Source organism: Microcaecilia unicolor, chromosome 6, assembly GCF_901765095.1.
Source record: "Microcaecilia unicolor chromosome 6, aMicUni1.1, whole genome shotgun sequence".
Lineage (NCBI taxonomy): Eukaryota > Metazoa > Chordata > Amphibia > Gymnophiona > Siphonopidae > Microcaecilia > Microcaecilia unicolor.
The window spans coordinates 344,461,922-344,482,929 of record NC_044036.1 but is presented as its reverse complement, the minus strand read 5'-3'; the positions used below and the strand labels follow the sequence as shown (position 1 = coordinate 344,482,929).

Genomic DNA, 21,008 nt, shown 5'->3' with positions numbered 1-21,008 from the left:
CCGCATTTTTAGGTATAACTTGTCTGGAATGTTTTTACGTTTGGGGAGCGTGCCAGGTGCCCTTGACCTGGATTGGCCACTGTCAGTGACAGGATGCTGGGCTAGATGGACCTTTGGTCTTTCCCAGTATGGCACTACTTATGTACTTATGTACTTATGTCTGATTTTTATTTAAAGACACCTGGTCTACTATAGTCTTTATTGCAGGATACCCTATCTTCCCTGTTCTGGTGATATCTTTGAAAGATACCTTGTTCCGAACCATGCGCTTTTGAACGACTGTTGGCTTGCCTCCAGTTTATAGTTTAAAAGTTGCTCTATCTCCTTTTTAAATGCTGATACCATAAACCTGGTCCCACCCTGGTTAAGGTGGAGCCCATCCTTTCGGAATAGGCTCCCCCTTCCCCAGAATGTTGCCCAGTTCCTAACAAATCTAAAACCCTCCTCCCTGCACCATCGTCTCATCCACGCATTGAAACTCCGGAGCTCTGCCTGTCTCTTGTGCCCTGCGCGTGGAATGGATAGAACTTCTGAAAATGCTACCCTAGATGTTCTGGATTTGAGATTTCTACCTAAGAGCCTAAATTTGGCTTCCAGAACCCCCCTCCCACATTTTCCTATGTCATTGGTACCCACATGTACCAAGACAGCAGGCTCCTCCCTACCACTATCTAAAATCCTATCTAGGTGATGTGTGAGGTCCACCACCTTTGCAACGGGCAGGCAAGTGACCAGGCGATCCTCATATCCACCAGCCACTCAGCTATCTACATGCCTAATAATCGAATTACCAACTACAACAGCCATCCTAACCCTTCCCTCCTGGGCAGAAGCTCCTGGAGACATCCTTGGTGTGAGAGGATATTGCATCCCCTTGTGGGCTGGTCCTGGCTACAGGATTACTTCCAGCTTCACCAGGATGATGCTCTCCTTTTAGAAGACCTCCCTCCTCCACAGGGGCTGCCAGACTAGAGGTGGGACTTCTCTACAACATCCCTGTAGGCCTTCTCTATGTACATCTCCCTCAGCTCCTCCAAGTCTGATACTCTAGCCTCAAGAGAACGAACTTGTTCTCTGAGAGCTAGGAGCTCTTTGCATCGAGCACACACATATAACCTGCCACCAACTGGGAGATAATCATACATTTGACACTCAATGCAAAAGTCTGGATAGCACCCCTCTTGCTGCTGGACTGCTGTCTGTGTCTTAGTATTATAGAGTTGTTTAATTAAAACTTCTTAAGGTACCAGGGATGTCAGATGTATATAAAGAGCCTTAAGATTATATGGTATAATATGTAATTTATTTAAAACTATGGGGAAAAGGGTATGAAGACTAGTCAATAAAATTTGCCTACATTTTTCTATGTTTGTTTATCTTATTTTAGTGAGTGACTTTTGTGCGAAAGGTATGAATGTGCTTTTCCTATTTTTATTTTAGTTCCTTTCTATATTTTAGATTTTATTTTGTATGTCACTGTGATGTTTGACTGAGCCAAGCGGGATAGCAAGTTGAATAAACCATAAACTGTAAACCATACCCCCCCCCCCTTCTGTGTCACTTCTCCCTGGGTGGGACTGTGAGAGAACATCCTACAGACAGTATCCTATAGACTCCCTCACATCAATGCAAAATTAAATTATAGAATTTGCTACTACAGAATGTGTTTAGGGCCAGTAATTTAACTGAGTTTAAAAGAGGTTTGGTTAAGCTTCTAGTGGGCAGGTCCAGTAGCCATGATTTCACTGGATAGCCTCAAACTTTCCATCTCCTACTTCTAGAAGTGAGTAACAGAAAATGGACATCTCATATTAGGAATCTACTGGGTCTAGACAATGTGGGGAATAGACTGCTGGCCTCAAAGGATCATTGCGTGACTAGCCGCCTTTTTTACCACTTTATATAGAAGGGATTAGACATCAGATCACCATTTATCTTTTCGGACCAAACAGGAGAGGGCCCCTTTGTCGGACCCCTTTTTATCCGCACTATAGTGAAATCTATACAAGTTATCGAAGCTGTCCTCAAAGGCACTTATAACTTGAAATCTGTATTACTACCATATCTACAATTTGACCCCTGAGGCAGGCGCCTTTTTGGCGCCGAAACACGGCCCGTGTCGGGTCTTTGGCTAATAAAATACTCCTGTTGTCCCACCCTTGAAGGCCCAGTGTTGCTTTTTTTCTTTGTGTGACTAGCTTAGGCCCTTTTTAGAATTTACGTTCTTAACTAGCATTATTCTTAGTGCAGTCAATTCCACTTCAAAGAAGCTCGAATATTTGTGGATTTACATATGACTTTTCTCTTCCATGGCCAGGAGACCATCAAACTACAACAATCCAGCCTGATTCACACCCAACAGATCCGTCTGATTCACATCCAACAACCCAGCCTGATTCACACTCAACAATCCCAGCAAAGAAGCCTGATTCACACTCAACGCCTGGTTCACACCCAGAAAAGCAGCCTGATTCACACTCAACGCCTGGTTCACACTCAGCAAAGCAGCCTGATTCACACTCAACAATCCAGCCTGGTTCACACCTAGCAAAGAAGCCTGATGATTCACACTCAACAATCCAGCCTGGTTCACACCCAGCAAAGAAGACTGATTCACACTCAACGCCTGGTTCACACCCAGAAAAGCAGCCTGATTCACACTCAACGCCTGGTTCACACTCAGCAAAGCAGCCTGATTCACACTCAACAATCCAGCCTGGTTCACACCTAGCAAAGAAGCCTGATGATTCACACTCAACAATCCAGCCTGGTTCACACCCAGCAAAGAAGCCTGATTCACAGTCAGCAACCCAGCCTCATGCACACTCAAGAGCTCCATCTGATTCACACTTAGAAGCTCCGCCTGGTCTGCACCCAGCAACCCCGCCTGGTCCACATCCAGCAACCCCGCCTGGTCCACACACAACTAACAGTAAGTATCCTAATAAACTTCTCTTTCTCTTTCAACTCTGGATTCCTCTGTTTCAGGAGATGAAATCATCCTCTTTGCTACAGCCCCAGAAAGTAAGAGATAACATATGTAGAGAGTGTGCAAAATTATATATCAACAGTATAATAGCAGCTTTCAACCCAGACACTGAGAAATTATTTCTGCTACAAATTTTTCTCGGTTTAGCACATAAAATGTAATGTAATATATCGTTTATATTTCTCCAACTCCCCATAAGGTTCAAAGCAGATTAAAACACGATAATTTCAGCAAACATGAGGCAGAAGACAAATGATAACAAACACTTCTTAAACAAATGAGTCTTTAGACCTTAAGAGTGCAAAGTTTTCAGTTCAGAAAACGCCCTCATCCTCCCCGTCTCTTCAGCCCGCAATCTCGGAGTCATTTTCGACTCCTCCCTCTCCTTCTCTGCCCATATCCAGCAAACAGCTAAGACCTGTCGCTTCTTCCTCTATAATATTAGCAAAATCCGCCCATTCCTCTCTGTACAGACCACCCAAACCCTCGTCCACTCACTCGTTACCTCTCGTCTTGACTATTGCAACCTTCTCCTCGCTGGTCTCCCGCTTAGCCACCTATCCCCCCTTCAATCTGTCCAAAATTCCGCCGCACGTCTTATCTACCGCGTGAACCGATACTCTCATATCACCCCTCTCCTCAAGTCGCTTCACTGGCTCCCGATCCGCTACCGTATACAGTTCAAGCTTCTCCTATTGACCTTCAAGTGCACTCAATCCGCAGCCCCCCATTACCTCTCTACCCTCCTCTCCCCCTATGTTCCCACCCGTAACCTCCGCTCTCAGGACAAATCACTCCTATCTGTACCCTTTTCCACCACCGCTAACTCCAGACTCTGCCCCTTCTGCCTCGCATCACCTTATGCCTGGAACAGACTTCCCGAGCCCATACGCCATGCGCCCTCCCTGCCCATTTTCAAGTCCTTACTCAAAGCCCATCTCTTTTCCCTTGCTTTTGGCGCCTACCCACCTTCCCCATTCATGATACCTACACTGACTACATAGTTATTACCTTTAGATTGTAAGCTCTCTCGAGCAGGGACTGTCCTTCCCCATGTTTAAACTTGTATAGCGCTGCGTAACCCTAGCAGCGCTATAGAAATGCTAAGTAGTAGTAGTAGTAGTTCTTTTAGTAAAGAAGCATCAAACTTGTACAGCTTACATATAAGTACATAAGTAATACCACACTGGGAAAAGACCAAGGGTTTGGGAAGCTCACCAGGTGCCCTTGGCCTGGATTGGCTGCTGTCGTGGACAGGATGCTGGGCTTGATGGACCCTTGGTCTTTTCCCAGTGTGGCATTACTTATGTACTTATGAGCCCAGCATCCTGTCCACGACAGCGGCCAATCCAGGCCAAGGGCACCTGGCAAGCTTCCCAAACGTACAAACATTCTATACATGTTATTCCTGGAATTGTGGATTTTTCCCAAATCCATTTAGTAGTGGTTTATGGACTTGTCCTTTAGGAAACCGTCTAACCCCTTTTTAAACTCTGCTAAGCTAACCGCCTTCACCACGTTCTCCGGCAATGAATTCCACAGTTTAATTATGTGTTGGGTGATAACAAACAGAATTTTCTATAACCTTTCTATAATGTACTGATAGAAACATAGTAGATGACAGCAGATAAAGACCTGTACTGTCCATCCAGTCAGACCTACAAGGTAAACTCACAGCATAAGGTATGATGTGGTACTACATATCTATTCTTGACCTTGATTTGTCCTTGCCATTTTCATGGCACAGACCGTAGATGTTTGCCTGGCACTGACCTATCTACTACTACTACTTAGCATTTCTATAGTGCCACTAGACGTATGCAGCCTATCTGTCCAGCCATGATCAAGGCCCAGACCATAGAAGTCTGCCCAGCACTGGCTTTGCTTCCCAATTACTGGTGTTGCCTTCTAATCACTAAGCTTGTTTGCTTCCATACTTTCTATACAGGATTCCTTTATGTTTATCCCATGCATTTTTGAATTACCTTAACATTTTCATCTCCACCACCTCCCGTGGGAGGACATTCCAGGTATCTACTATCCTGTCTGTGAAAAAGTACTTCTTGACGTTATTCCTGAGTCAGATCCCCTGCAACCTCATGTCCTCTAGTTTTAGCACCTTCCTGTCTCTGGAAAAGGTTTGTTTGTGGATTAATACCACCCCTGTCTCTCCTTTCCTCCAGGCTATACACGTTCAGGTCCTCAAGTCTCTCCTCATACGGCTTGTGATGCAAACCCCATAACATTTTCATCACTTTCTCTGAACTGTTTCAAGTCTTTTTATGTCCTTAGCAAGATACAGCCTCCAAAACTGAACACAATACTCCAAGTGGAGCCTCACCAATGACTTGTACAGGGTCATCAACACCTCCTTTCTTCTGCTGGTTATACTACTACTACTACTTGACATTTCTAAAGCGCTACTAGGGTTACGCAGCGCTGTACAATTTAACATAGAAGGACAGTCCCTGCTCAAAGGAGCTTACAATCTAAAGGACAAATGTACAGTCAGTCAAATAGGGGCAGTCTAGATTTCCTGAAAGGTATAAAGGTTAGGTGCCGAAAGCAACATTGAAGAGGTGGGCTTTGAGGACCTCTCTATGGAACCCAGCATCCTTCTGGCTGTGGCCACTGCCTTGTTGCATTGCTTCACCACCTTGAGATCCTCAGACACCATCACCCCAAGGTCTCTCTCCTGAGCCGAGCTTACCAATCTCTCCCCTCCTATCTGGTACATCTCCTTTGGATTTCTGCACCCCAAGTGCATCACTCTGCACTTCTTGGCATTACATTTAAACTCCAAATTTTACACCAGTCCTAATGAATCTATTTTTAAATAATCATATAAAATATTATATAATGCTCAGAGTGAATCAAGTGCCAAACACCAGATGATAAGGATTCCGGCATAGGCAATATAAACCTCTCCTCCTGTCCTTCGGCAAGATACAAGTTTTTGAAGCATGACAAATAATCAAAATAGTTTCTGAGATCTTAGATCCGTCCAAATGTTCCAGCTAAAAAAAACTGCAAGATCTATGTCTCTCTAGCATCAAATGTCCAAATAACTTTTATAAATAATCATTTATCTTGCCTAAGAGCAGGAGGAGAGGGCGTCCGGTGTAAAGATGGTTTATATTGCCTACATCCATTTCATCTGATGTTTGGCACTTGACTAACTCTGAGCACTATATAATATTTTATATGATTATTTAAATGTAGATTCAGTAGTTATCAAATTTGGAGTTGCTTTTATCATTGGTGTTACCCAAATTGGATGTTTTGAATTACATTTTAACTGCCAGACCTTTGACTATTCTTCTAATTTTGGAGATCTCTTCTCATGGTTTTTACTCCCTTCAGGGTATCCACTCTACTGGCTACCTTCGTGTCATCCGCAAAAAGGCAAACTTTTCCTTCTAATCCTTCAGCAATGTCTCTCACAAATATATTAAACGGAATCAGCCCCAGTATTGATCCCTGAGGCACTCCATTACTCATCTTCCTTTCCTCTGAGTAGATTCCATTTACCACTACCCTCTGCTGTTTGTCGGTCATCCCGTTTCCAATCCAGTTCACCACTTTGGGTCCTAAGTTCAACCCTCTCAGCTTATTCACAAGTCTTCTGTGAGGAACGGTATCAAAGGCTTTGCTGAAATCCGAGTAGATTATATCTAGCGCATGTCCTTCCTCCGGTTCTTTGGTACCCAGTCAAAGAAATCAATCAGATTCGTTTGGCAAGATTTTCCTTTGGTAAAGCCAGGTTGGATTCTAGAAAGTTAACTATCTTTTCCTTCAGCAGCGACTCCATTATTTTTCCTACCACCGACATGAGACTTATCGGTCTGTACTTTCCCACTTCTTTCCTGTCCCCACTTTTGTGAAGATGGACCACATCCGCTCATCTCCAGTCCCACGGAACCTTTCCTGTCTCTAAAGATCTAATAAATAAGAGGTCCGGCCAGGACTTCTCTGAGCTCCCTCAGTATCCTGGGATGTATCCCATCCGGCCCCATAGTTTTTTCCACCTTCAGATTTTCAAGCTGTTTATAAACTCTTTCTTCCATAAACGGTGCAATATCCACTCCATTCCCAGCCAACCACGGTCCTTCTCCAGGATTTTCTTCCGTGAACATCGAAGAGAAGTATTTTTGTTTAGCATGTTCGCTTTATCCTCATCACTCTCCACATAGACATTCTCAGCAACTTTCAGTCTTACAATTCCATTCATAGCTTTTCTCCTTTCTCCAATCTATCTGAAAAAGGTCGTCACCTCTCTTTACATCTTTAGCCATTTTTTTCTTCCACCTGTGCATTCGCTAACCATATTTCCCTCTTTGCTTCTTTGGGTTTAATCCGATAATCTACTGAGTCCCCAGATGGAGTGAATGACAAAGTTCATAAGGGTTTTTTTTCTTGTTGGCATGCTCTGAATAACACTTCCCTTCCCCCCCCCCCCCCCCCCCCCCCCCAGTTCTTGCTGACAATCAGCAAATGAATGAAGAGTCCAACTTCTCTCCGACACCTGACCATAGACTGGTACCAGTGCAACAGAAGTCCAGATAAATCCTTGCCTCCTCCCCTCCCCATCCAGAGAGAAGGCTGATCACGGAGAAAACCAAAATGGACCATGTGGACGTCTACTACTTTTTAATGATAGTGGGGTCTGCATGCTGACTAGTTCTTTTTTTCTACTGATTCTTTGGACTACTTCTTTTCCTAATTCATTTTTCCCCCCTGTGGTGGTTTTCTAGCTTCCTACATTTCTTCTTCTAATATAGTTGTGGGAATTTTGGCTTCTCTTGGCTGGACATAACTTTGTGTTCAGGGATCTGCAATAATGGAGGAAGCTAAGCTTAGCTTCAGTCTCCTGCTGTCATATTTCCTTCCTCTTCCCAAGCAATACTGATACCTATGGAGCTCATGGAGACTTGTGAAATTCATAGGGACTCTTTGAAAAAAAGAAAGCAAATAGGAATTAGATAACAACACACACACACACATTCAAATAACTAGAAGGTTCAAAACATACAAGGTAGCATATTCCATAAAAATAAAAAAGAAGTCAAGGACAAGGGTGCTGGAGATGGAACATAATTTACTGAGAGGGCGGTAGACGTCTGGAACTGGTGATATTCAAGCCTGTGTAGTACAGATACAGAAGGTGGTAGTAAGAACTGAACAGAGAGGGAGGGATAAGGAATGGGGAAGCCTGGCTTTTGGTATGGAAGAGAACAGATGACCAAAAGGAGGAGTCAGCAAAGCCAATTCTACTATTTGTACAGCTGTGTTAAGCTTCCAGGGAAGGCAGATCAGCATGAAGAGATGGAAGGGTGGTGGTAAGTTGTGCCTTACAAGAGATGGCAGCAGGGATGGCTGGGTTACCCCTTTGTTAATGACATGGCTGCCAGCTGCAAGATACCCTAGCGCAGGGGGTGGTGATAAAAGCAGAGGGTGAGGAGAAGAGTAACAGGAGCGGAGTGGCAGGGCCAAGCAGTTAACACAGGCAACTGTGACACCCTGACCCGGCCCCTTTTCCACCCTAAACCCATATTAATAAATAACACGTTCACTTCGTTAATTATATGGGGACAACTTGGCCCAGTTTTATTACAACAGGACTGCATTTAACAAAAACAGCCCAAAACCAGGATACCCGAGTCAAATTGTAAGCTCTTAAAGCTATTATTATTATTATTACATTTGTACCCCGCGCTTTCCCACACAATGCAGGCTCAATGCGGCTTACATAGTAATTTGAAATACAAAGTTAATAGAATTTTAATAAAACAGTAGTAAAACAATGTAAAGTTGGGCTTAGTAGTGTATGATAAGTTGAGCTAGATAATATATGACTAGGATAAAAGAGGGTAGACAGGATAGGATAGTGTAATTTGGGAGAAAGGGTAAGGAGGGATAAAATTAAGGAGAGATGGAAAGAGAAGGATGGGAGGTTGGGGGTGGAAGTTGGCGAGATTAGGTTGGGGCATTTGGGTAGGTTTCCTTAAAGAGATGAGCTTTCAGCATTTTTCTAAAGGGCAAGAAGTCGTTTATTAATCGGATTGGTCTGGGTAGAGCGTTCCAAAGCTGGCTGCCCAAAAAGGAGAAACTAGATGCGTAGTAGGTCTTGTATTTAATTCCTCTACAATTGGGAAGGTGTAGGTTGAGATAAGTTCGTGAAGAAATAGATATGTTTCTAGCAGGGAGGTCAATCAATTCATTCATGTAGCCAGGGGATTCGCCGTGGATGATCTTGTGGGTCATTGTGTTGATCTTGAAATGTATTCTTTCTTTGATGGGGAGCCAGTGAAGCTTTGCTCAACGAGGTGATGCACGTTCGAATTTTGATTTGCCAAAAATAAGTCTGGCAGCCGTGTTTTGGGCAGTTTGGAGTCTCTTCAGTATTTGGGTTTTGCATCCTAAAAAGACACTGTTGCAGTAGTCGGCGTGGGTAATAACAGTAGACTGTATCAGGTTCCGGAAAGTGTTGAGTGGGAGATAAGGCTTCACTCGTTTCAATATCCACATCATATTAAACATTTTCTTCGTGGTGAGCTTAGCGTGGTTACCAAAAGATGTCTAGTGTTACCCCCAGTATCTTTAAGTTGTCAGACACGGGGAGTTTGACATCAGGGGGTGTTGAGAGTAGTCGGGAGATAAGGGGAGTATTGGGAAGAGAGAACCAGGCACTGCGTTTTTTCCTTATTTAATTTCATTTTAAAAGCATTAGCTACAAATAATGCACCCATAAGTACATAAGTAATGCCATACTGGGAAAAGACCAAGGGTCCATCGAGCCCAGCATCCTGTCCCCGACAGCGGCCAATCCAGGTCAAGGGCACCTGGCAAGCTTCCCAAATGTACAAACATTTTATGTTATTCCCGAAATTGTGGATTTTTCCCAAGTCCATTTAGTAGCAGTCTATGGACTTGTCCTTTAGGAAATCGTCCAACCCCTTTTTAAACTCTGCCAAGCTAACCGCCTTCACCACGTTCTCCGGCAACGAATTCCAGAGTTTAATTACGCGTTGGGTGAAGAAAAATTTTCTCTGATTTGTTTTAAATTTACTACACTGTAGTTTCATCGCATGCCCCCTAGTCCTAGTATTTTTGGAAAGCGTGAACAGACGCTTCACATCCACCTGTTCCACTCCACTCATTATTTTATATACCTCTATCATGTCTCCCCTCAGCCGTCTCTTCTCCAAGCTCCAGTCCACCACCATAAGCAAGACTGACCAATGCGGTGTATATGCTGTACCCAGGATGCTCCTACCACACAGCAAGATGAAGAACTCACCTGTACTAAACCATAACGATGAATTACGCTATTCAAAGCACCCAGGCTGGGGTATTCCTGCCCTCCAAGCATAGAAAAACAAACAGCAAGCAAAAACAAGGGTGTGTGGGAGGGTAGGAAGCTCCCCTATGCGTCCTCAGGGCAGAGAGGGCCCTTCTGGTTTTAAGCCCCTGACTCTGGCACCTCCCTTCTCGGCAGGGGATATTTCTCTACTGGAAATCTGTCAATCACAGAACCCCCCAGATCTTTCCTGAGCAAGTTTCATCCCGTTTCAGCCAGGAGCAGATGGAGCGTGAAAAGAGGTGATCTGAGGGTAGGACATGGTACGTGGAAGCACAGAATTCAGAAATCTTTTCCAAACTGTCTGTATTGGGACACAGTTCCTACAGACTTTGCATCATATGTGCTGTGCTGCTTTCCCTGGAAAATGACATCCTACACATGGGTGTTACACAATGCTCCCACTTTTAGCAGCATGAGAGGGGCAGTTTGAGGCTCAGCTGATGCGGGTGGATGACTGAAAATGATCCTCGCAGCAGTGATATCCTTGGACACATTGCACAAGCTATGAATCACCTCTGGGACATGGGCCACCTATGGCATCAGACTGCTGGTCACCCACTAATAGTATTAACAGGTTCCTGACATAATGCTGCTCCTGAGTACTTTGTTGCTGTTTTGAGAACTGAATTTCTGTCAGGCAGTGTTGTGAAAAAAAGGTAATCAGTGTATTATAGGTCCAGAGCCAGCCTCTGTGTCCCCATTTTATGGGAGGTGATACCTCTACAAAGAGAGTCCAGGTGTCCTAGTGCTGATGCATTAAGGCAGTGCTTGTTAACCCTTTCCTGGAGGCACACCTAGCCAGTCAGATTCTCAGGTCTGCTACAATGAATATGAATGCGATCGATTTGAATACAATGGTTCTCCAACTGAAGCCAATTTATGTCATGCATAATAATTCTGAGAACTTGACCCATTTGGTGTGCCTCCAGGAGAGAGTTCAGAAGCACTGCACTGAGGACAGCGAGATCACCTGCAAGGAGACAGGACCTGGATTGGGCATTGAGGAGGGTCTGCGGTACATGTCTAATGCTTTAACAGAGCCCTGGATAGTTCTCCACACACTTCAGGGTAAATGAGGCACTGAGAAGGAATAAACCACTGGCCATTCTGTTTTCTTACAGATTTAACCCATGCGCTGAGCCATCAGGAGTCGCACATCAGAACCATTCTCCTGAGTGTGTTCATCCCAGCTGCTGTACTGATCCTCCTTATCATCATCGTTACCCAACGAAGTGAGTGTGGCAACATTTGGGAACTTGGGTTAGTCATTCTTCCCTTTATTTCCCTCACTTCTTTTGCCTCTTTGTATTTTTAGCATTTGGGAACTGGTATGAGAAGAGCTGGAAACCTAATTCTGTCCTAAAACTTGCACCCTGAGCCAAGAATCGACCCCCAGGGGATCATTTATAATCTTTGCCAGTGAATTCAGCCACTGGCTACCCTCATTACAGAGAAAATACAACATTTTCTCTGGGTGTCTGTCCTGATTGCACTGTCGGAGTCTGCTTTAGTCCCTTCTTTCCTCACAGTTGCTGCTGCAGGTATAATCTTGGAGATTTACCCAAATTTGTTTTATTTCCCCCCTCTGTAGGGAAGAGGACCAGGAATGAGAAAATGGTCTGATTACTCCTGGGTGAGTGTTCATCTTTACTCCCCCACCCCTTCTCTCTCCTTCAGGAACCTACAGCGCGGGGGGGGGGGGGGGGGGCTGATCCTTTTATTTTGGGAGGATAAAAGGGACAAGCAAAAGAAGTAATCAGGATGCCAGATGTTTTCAGATGAACACTACTCCCTCTGTAAATTTGTGCACACAGCAGAAAAGTCAGTCTCTTTGTAAGCACATGCATGTATACACACCAGTCCACTACATATATGCAGATCATTCCATGTGTATTTGTAACATGTAAGGTATGTGTATGTATACAATCAATCCCTTCCACATAGGTTGTTTATAATATCCCAAATCAGAAAAACAAAAATTGAACCCCACTAAATTTGTGTTCAGAATGTTGAACTTAAAATAGCAAAAGAATTCTAGACAACAGGAAGGACAAAAGCCTCAGATATACAGGTTATAGAAATACATGTGACTGTTATTATCAATCATCAGCTTCAATAATCTTCTTTGCTATATTACCAAACCGTAAAGTGTCACAATGGCACACAAACTTACTGTCCACCTCCTCCCTCTGCTGAGTCTCACTGTCCCCCTCCCTCCTCCAAACTGATCCCTACCTCCTACACACTGCTGGGTTTCATTGTCCCCCCCCCCTCCCTCCTCCCCACTGCTCATTGTTCCTTCTCCTCCTGTATCCACACTGTTGAATCTCATTCAGAAGGCAGAGGAGGGAGGAGGAGGGGGATAGTCAGACTCACCAGCATTGAGGAGGGAGGGGAGACAGTGAAACTCCTTGGCCACCTTTAAATCTAGACTGAAAGCCCACCTCTTTAACATTGCTTTTGACTCGTAACCACTTGTAACCACTCGCCTCCACCTACCCTCCTCTCTTCCTTCCCGTTCACATTAATTGATTTGCTTACTTTATTTATTTTTTGTCTATTAGATTGTAAGCTCTTTGAGCAGGGACTGTCTTTCTTCTATGTTTGTGCAGCGCTGCGTATGCCTTGTAGCGCTATAGAAATGCTAAATAGTAGTAGTAGTAGTAGTACTTGTGACCTGGATTGGCCACTGTTGGAAACGGGATGCTGGGCTTGATGGACCTTTGGTCTGTCCCAGTATGGCAATACTTATGCACTTAGGATTCTGAATGGAATCTTGCTAGTCTTTGGGATTCTATATGGAATGTTGCTACACTTTGAAATTCTGCATGGAATCTTGTTATTCTTTAGAATTCTAGAATCTTGCTACTCTTTGGGGTTCTACATGGAATGTTGCTACTATTTGGGTTTCTGCCAGGTACTTGCCCCTACGTCTTGCCCCATCCTTGGCCACCTTTAAATCTAGACTGAAAGCCCACCTCTTTAACATTGCTTTTGACTCGTAACCACTTGTAACCACTCGCCTCCACCTACCCTCCTCTCTTCCTTCCCGTTCACATTAATTGATTTGCTTACTTTATTTATTTTTTGTCTATTAGATTGTAAGCTCTTTGAACAGGGACTGTCTTTCTTCTATGTTTGTGCAGCGCTACGTACGCCTTGTAGCGCTATAGAAATGCTAAATAGTAGTAGTAGTAGTAAACTCACCAGTGTGGAAGAGGGAGAGGGAGATTTACCAGTATAGAGAAGGAGGAAGGGCAGAGAGACTCACCATCCTGGAGGAGGGAGAGTTGGACAGTGAGCAGTGCGGAGGGATCAGTGAGACTCCCCACCTTAGAGGACACCTAGCTCCTACCGTTCAGCAAATCCAGACGGCCCCAATTTGACTGCCCCTATCGGACCGACCGTTCACTTGTCTCTTAGATTGTAAGCTCTTTGAGCATGGACTGTCCTTTTATGTTAAATTGTACAGCGCTGCATAACCCTAGTAGCGCTTTAGAAATGTTAAGTAGTAGTAGTAAACTCACCAGTGTGGAAGAGGGAGAGGGAGATTTACCAGTATAGAGAAGGAGGAAGGGCAGAGAGACTCACCATCCTGGAGGAGGGAGAGTTGGACAGTGAGCAGTGCGGAGGGATCAGTGAGACTCCCCACCTTAGAGGACACCTAGCTCCTACCGTTCAGCAAATCCAGACGGCCCCAATTTGACTGCCCCTATCGGACCGACCGTTCACTTGTCTCTTAGATTGTAAGCTCTTTGAGCAGGGACTGTCCTTTTATGTTAAATTGTACAGCGCTGCATAACCCTAGTAGCGCTTTAGAAATGTTAAGTAGTAGTAGTAAACTCACCAGTGTGGAAGAGGGAGAGGGAGATTTACCAGTATAGAGAAGGAGGAAGGGCAGAGAGACTCACCATCCTGGAGGAGGGAGAGTTGGACAGTGAGCAGTGCGGAGGGATTTTATTTATTGCATTTGTACCCCACATTATCCCACCTTTTTGCAGGCTCAATGTGGCTTACAGAGTGTTGTTATGATGCAGTCATTACATGATCTTAGATATAGTCGATAATAAGCTAAGGTATAGGGATAATAGATAGGGAAAGGAGTTTTAATGTTTGGGTCAATCTGGAATAAGAGCATGATTCTTATTTTTGGAGAATTACAGGACACTTACCCAATAGACAATAAAGCTTTCTACTCCTATCTACAACTCCAACAGTGAGACTCCCCACCTTAGAGGACACCTAACTCCTACTGTTCAGCAAATCCAGACGGCCCCAATTTGACTGCCCCTATCGGACCGACCGTTCACTTGTCTATTAGATTGTAAGCTCTGAGCAGGGACTGTCTCTCTTTGTTAAATTGTACAGCGCTGCGTAACCCTAGTAGCGCTTTAGAAATGTTAAGTAGTAGTAGTAGGAGGAGGAGAAAGGACAATGAGAACTGGCACTGCAGAAGAGGGAAAGACTGAGACTCAGAAGTGAGAGGCAGGTGGCAGAGAAACTCAGTAATGAGGGGGCAGGGAGAAGGCTGTGAGATTTGATTTGATATTTTACTAATTTCTTTATTTTTCACAGAGAAGAGCACAGACAGCTTCCTGCTCTGACTTCTGTACCACGAGTGCACTGAAGCCTGAATCTGACAATTTCTATATGGAAGAAAGACCTGATAACCTCACAACCCCAACTCAGCAGCACAAGCCCTTCTGGGGTGCGACCCGCAAGCTTTGCCACCCATCAGTGCTCCAGTACTTCATCAACTTGATTTTGTTGGGCCTTGAAACATCTACACTTTGAGGGTAAAGACGACCCTCCTCAGTGTTGTGATACTACATTGCATTTTGCTATAAGTGGATTTCTGACGCTCTTCTGCGTTTGCTGTAATTAATCCCTTGCCAGCTTGTCTTTGGCTCAGTGTTGACAGATAAAAGCAGTGGTCAGCATGTCTGAACACAGCAAGTCTTCTCTGAAAAGCAACATTCTGGGGTTAATATTCAGAATATTTTTAAAACGCTTGCACCACCCATCCATGTACCTGCACTAAATATCCCTGCTGGGTTCGATGGACCTTTGGCCTTTCCCAGTATGGCAATACTTATGTACTTATGTACAGGTACCGCCAATATTCACTGAGAGATAACAGGCTCAGAGCCTCTCCCGCCCTCGGAATACTGCCTCCATGAACCTCTCCTGCCCTCGGAATACTGCCTCCTCAGAGCCCCTTCCGCCCTCGGAATACTGCCTCCTCGGAACCTCTCCCGCCCCCGGAATACTGCCTCCTCGGAGTCTCTCCTGCCCTCGTAATACTGCTTCCTCGGAGCCTCTCCTGCCCTCAGAATACTGCCTCCTCGAAATCTCTCCCACCCTCAGAATATTTCCTCCTCGGAACCTCTCCCGCCCTCTGAATATTGCCTCCACGAACCTCTCCTGCCCTCGGAATACTGCCTCCTTAGAGCCTCTCCCGCCTTCTGAATACTGCCTCCTTGGAGCATCTCCCGCCCTCAGAATACTGCCTCCTCGAAATCTCTCCCACCCTCAGAATATTTCCTCCTCGGAACCTCTCCCGCCCTCTGAATATTGCCTCCACGAACCTCTCCCGTCCTCGGAATACTGCCTCCTGGGAATCTCTCCCACCCTCGGAATATTTCCTCCTCGGAGCCTTTCCTCCCTCAGAATACTGCCTCCTTGGGGCCTCTCCTGCCCTTCGACTATTGTCTCCTCAGAGCCTTTCCTGCCTTCTGAATAGCACAAACCTCTCCTGCCCTCGGAATATTGCCTTCTCGGAACTTCTCCCGCCCTTGGACTATTGCCTCCTCAGAGCCTCTCCTGCCTTCTGAATGTTGCCTCCACGAACCTCTCCTGCCCTCAGAATACTGCCTCCTCGGAGCCCCTTCCGCCCTCGGAATACTGCCTCCTCGGAGCCTCTCCTGCCCTCAGAATACTGCCTCCTCGACATCTCTCCCATCCTCGGAATATTTTCTCCTCGGAACCTCTCCCGCCCTTGGAATACTGCCTCATTGGAGCCTCTCCCGCCCTTGGAATAATGTCCTCCTCACAGCCTCTCCTGCCCTCTGAATATTGCCTCCATGAACCTCTCCTGCCCTCGGAATACTGCCTCCTCGGAGCTTCTCCCACCCTTGGAATATTGCCTCCTAGGACCCTCTCCCTACCTTGGAATATTGGCTCCTTAGAGCCTCTCCTGCCCTCTGAATATTGCCTCCTCAGAACCTCTCCCGCCCTCAAAATATTGGCACCATCACCCTTGGAATACTGCCTCCTCGGAGCCTCTCCCACCCACAGAATATTGCTTCCTTGGAGCCTCTCCAGCCCTCAGAATACTGCCTCCTCAGAGCCTCTCCCGCCCTCGGAATACTGCCTCTTCAGAGCCTCTCCCGCCCTCGGAATACTGCCTCTTCGGAATCTCTCCCACCCTTGGAATATTTTCTCCTAGGACCCTCTCCCTACCTTGGAATATTGGCTCCTTAGAGCCTCTCCTGCCCTCAGAATATTGCCTCCTCAGAACCTCTCCCGCCCTCAAAATATTGGCACCATCACCCTTGGAATACTGCCTCCTCGGAGCCTCTCCCACCCTCAGAATATTGCTTCCTTGGAGCCTCTCCCGCCCTCTGAATATTGCCTCCTTGGAGCCTCTCCCGCCCTCGGAATACTGCCTCCTCGGAATCTCTCCCACCCTCGGAATATTTCCTCCTCAGAACCTCTCCCGCCCTCTGAATATTGCCTCCTCGGAGCTTCTCCTGCCTTCAGAATACTGCCTCCTCGGAATCTCTCCCACCCTCGGAATATTTCCTCCTCAGAACCTCTCCCGCCCTCGGAATATTGTCTCCTCAGAGCCTCTCCTGCCCTCTGAATATTGCCTCCATGAACCTCTCCTGCCCTCGGAATACTGCCTCCTCGGAGCTTCTCCCACCCTTGGAATATTGCCTCCTAGGACCCTCTCCCTACCTTGGAATATTGGCTCCTTAGAGCCTCTCCTGCCCTCTGAATATTGCCTCCTCAGAACCTCTCCCGCCCTCAAAATATTGGTACCATCGCCCTTGGAATACTGCCTCCTTGGAGCCTCTCCCGCCCTCAGAATACTGCCTCCTCGGAGCCTCTCCCGCCCTCGGAATACTGCCTCTTCAGAGCCTCTCCCGCCCTCGGAATACTGCCTCTTCGGAATCTCTCCCACCCTTGGAATATTTTCTCCTTGGAACCTCTCCAGCCCTCTGAATATTGCCTCCTTGGAGCCTCTCCCGCCCTCGGAATACTGCCTCCTCGGAATCTCTCCCACCCTCGGAATATTTCCTCCTCAGAACCTCTCCCGCCCACTGAATATTGCCTCCTCGGAGCTTCTCCTGCCTTCAGAATACTGCCTCCTTGGAGCCTCTCCCGCCCTCGGAATATTGTCTCCTCAGAGCCTCTCCTGCCCTCTGAATATTGCCTCCACGAACCTCTCCTGCCCTTGGAATACTGCCTCCTCGGAGCCTCTCCCGCCCTCGGAATATTGCCTCCTCGGAACCTCTCCAGTTCTTGGAATATTGCCTCCTCAGAGCCTCTCCTGCCCCCTGAATATTGCCACCTCAGAACCTCTCCCGCCCTCAAAATATTGGCACCGAGCGCCCTTGGAATACTGCCTCCTTGGAGCCTCTCCCACCCTCAGAATATTGCTTCCTCGGATACTAAAGGAGCATCTGCTTTAGCAGTCTGTGGGATAATATGTGCACAGGAAAAGAAACAGGAGCAAAGATGACCAAAGGTTGCTGGTTCAGGAGGATGACAGTGCTGTGCTACCCCAAAAAACAGAAAGGGCAAAAGGGGTGGGGTGGAGGCTAAATGGGAAAGGGGCCAAGATTTGGTACTGGAGTCCTAGTAACATTTCTGATTTAGAGGGGTAGATCTGGGAGGCTGAGGAGAGACAAGATGGCAATGTAAGCAGTCTCTGGACTGCAGCTTTTCTCTCTTTTAAAAATGTTCTAAATACTGGTTTCTTATGGCTCTTAAGCATGAGGGTACACTCAGCCTCCAAGATCATTCATAAGTACAGCCATACTGGGTCAGACCAATGGTCCATTTAGCCCAGTATCCTGTTTCCAACAGTGACTAATCCAGGCCACAAGTACCTGGCAGAAACTCAAGCAGTGGCAACCAATCCCAGGGCAAGCAGTGGCTTTCCAATATCTGTCTCAATAGTAGACTATGGACTTTTCCTCCAGGAACTTGTTCAAACCTGTTTTAAACCTAGATATACAAACCACTGTTACCACATCCTCCAGCAAAGAGTTCCAGAGCTTAACTATTCTTTGAGTGAAAAAATATTTCCTCCTATTTGTTTTAAAAGTCTTTGTACCACTCAGGATTTTATAGACCTCAATCACATCCCCCCTTATCCGTCTCTTTTCCAAAATGAAGAGCCCTAACCTCTTTAGCCTTTCCTCATACGAGAGCAGTTCCATCCCCTTTATCATTTTGGTCGCTCTTCTTTGAACCTTTTCTAATTCCTCCATATCTTTATTGAGATATGGCGGTCAGAACTGAACACAATATTCAAGGTGAGGTCCCACCATGGTGTGATACAGAAGCATTATAATATTTTTGGTCTTATTCACCATCCGTTTCCTAACAATTCCTAGCATCCTGTTTGCTTTTTTGGCTGCAGCCGCACACTGGGCAGAAGATTTCAGCGTATTATCTACAGCGACAACTAGATCTTTTTCTTGGGTGCTGACCCCCAAGGTGGACCCTAGCATCAAATAACTATGATTCAGATTATTCTTCCCAATGTGAAGTACTTTGCATGTGTCCACATTAAATGTCATTTGGATGCCCAGGTCTTCCTGCAATTTTTCACAGTCCGCATGTGTTTTAACCACCTTGCATAGTTTGGTGTCATCTGCAAACTTAATCACTTCACTTGTGATTCCGATTTCCAGATCGTTTATAAATATGTTAAATAGCACCGGTCCCAGTAAGTGGAAGTTATTGATGCTGACTGGCTTGTTAAGTAATTAAATTGCACGCACAGCTTACGATGAGGAAGTTGCATTTCTATTTGCTCTGCAGTATATTTTGTTTTGTTATCACTTAAAATGTTTGGCAAATATAGAATTGATACGGGATGTAAGCTGGGCAGCAGGGGGGAGGGAGGGGGAGAAAAATTAAAACTGTTTAATGATTCTTAGTCACTGGTAGGAATTATTATATTGTATACCGAATTGAATTGTTGTTATATTTCTGCTAATAAAAAAGATTTAAACATAAATTGCACGCACAAACCTAGGATACGGCCGGATTTGTCTGCACAATTTTGGTGGCATGATATAAAATCTGGGGCTATGCCACTTCTATGCGTCCTCATAGAATAGCGCTTAGCTGTTTTCTGGCCACTTCCCCGTGAAAATGCCGGCGTTTTGTACGTTCCTGCTGCACGCACTGCTTCCATGTGGACCCCCCGTTTTAAAATTGCCCTGAAAATGTTTCAGGAGGGGTCCAGAGACTTTGCTTCTACTTTTCTTCCATGTAAACGTAGAGTTAAGATTTTTTTTTTCTTTTTTGGGGGGGGTGGGGGAGGGTTAAATACCTGATTTTCTTCCAGAACAACTGCATTCCTTTTCAGATGTCTGTAATTATTAGAGATGGCATCTTTGGGTTTTTTTTTCTTGAAATGCATATTAGCGGTTGTTGTAATAGACAGCTGTCTCTTTGAAAAATCAAAAAATAAAGATGAAAAAAAAGTGTGTTGGTGTGGGTGATCAGGTCAATAATTTTGTTTATTCCAGGATGTTATCTGCCTGTACCTTTTCTTCTGTTCAATGTCTTTCTCCACTTTTTTCTCTTCTCCCCCACCTTCTTATGTTCTGATGAATCTTAGGATGATTATTTGATATGTCTTATTTTGATGTTTCTATTTTCCTTCAGTCCACCAGGCCCTCGCATCTTTGGGAGGGTGGGCGTGTCTGTGGAAGGGTGGGGGGGTTGGGGTCTGGGGTCCACCAGGCCCTCGCATCTTTGGGAGGGTGGGCGTGTCTGTGGAAGGGTGGGGGGGTTGGGGTCCACCAGGCCCTCGTGTCTGTGGGAGGGTGGGGGGTCTGGGGTCCACCAGGCCCTCGTGGCTTTGGGAGGATGGGGGTTCTGGGGTTCACCAGGCACCCATGTCTTTGTGGAGACCTCCAGGGCTACTGAGAGCCAGCAGCAGGTCTCACTATTCCTCTCCACGGCTTGGCACAACCCTAACGCCAGCATCGAGTTGGCATAGGGTTTGCCGCGGGAGGCCCTCTTTTGCATGCATTTACACGCTCATTGCACCCAGAGCTGGCGAGCTTGTAGTCTGACGTGCTCGTCGGCTGCGCATTCCACGGGAGCAAATATGGGTTGTAGTCTGGCGCTAACGACCTCTAGCTTCCGCATTTGCTTCTGGCCATCAGGGCCTTATCCTCCTTGTTATGAACTCCATAGGCAGGATTTGGAAGTAGCGCTTTTTATGTGCTTAGTGTAGGTTTTTGCTGTTGTTTTGTCATTATTTTTGTAATTGTATTTGCTTTGTAATTATTCATTTCTTCAGTTAAGATTCAAGTAACTTAGATATCTAAAGAAAGTTTTATCTGCTGTCCTTACTGATTGGACCGTGTATTTCTGCAGTTCGAACCTTTATCATTTTAACTG

The 21,008-nt window shown here is 45.7% G+C and overlaps 2 protein-coding genes across 4 annotated transcripts in view; both read left to right on the top strand.

Annotated features, from left to right (window-relative positions):
* Positions 1-16,555, top strand: part of LOC115473580 (vegetative cell wall protein gp1-like) — a 32,682-nt gene extending 16,127 nt beyond the window's left edge. For 2 of the 3 annotated variants that reach the window (XM_030208658.1, XM_030208656.1), the window contains 5 exons: positions 2,318-2,446; positions 2,630-2,932; positions 11,474-11,612; positions 11,944-11,985; positions 14,928-16,555. In XM_030208658.1, coding sequence (XP_030064518.1) covers positions 2,318-2,446; positions 2,630-2,932; positions 11,474-11,612; positions 11,944-11,962 — 590 coding nt within the window. In that variant the 3' untranslated portion in view covers positions 11,963-11,985; positions 14,928-16,555. The remainder of the gene's footprint in view (positions 1-2,317; positions 2,447-2,629; positions 2,933-11,473; positions 11,613-11,943; positions 11,986-14,927) is intronic. The other variant, XM_030208657.1, reaches the window with a different exon arrangement.
* Positions 14,787-18,143, top strand: LOC115472588. The gene is made up of 5 exons (XM_030206882.1): positions 14,787-14,830; positions 14,928-14,961; positions 16,541-17,676; positions 17,948-17,965; positions 18,000-18,143. Exons 1-5 carry the CDS (start codon positions 14,787-14,789, stop codon positions 18,097-18,099), a joined length of 1,332 nt encoding a protein of 443 aa, XP_030062742.1. The 3' UTR covers positions 18,100-18,143.
* The last annotated feature ends 2,865 nt before the right edge of the window (positions 18,144-21,008 follow it).

What these genes read in the sequence shown, in the direction of transcription:
- LOC115472588 (XM_030206882.1), top strand. Translation starts at nt 14,787, where the DNA reads ATGAGAACTGGCACTGCAGAAGAGGGAAAGACTGAGACTCAGAA. An exon ending in GGAAAGACTGAGACTCAGAA is followed by an intron (nt 14,831 to 14,927) that starts GTGAGAGGCAGG and finishes TATTTTTCACAG; the next exon opens with AGAAGAGCACAGACAGCTTC. An exon ending in AGCTTCCTGCTCTGACTTCT is followed by an intron (nt 14,962 to 16,540) that starts GTACCACGAGTG and finishes TTGGCTCCTTAG; the next exon opens with AGCCTCTCCTGCCCTCTGAA.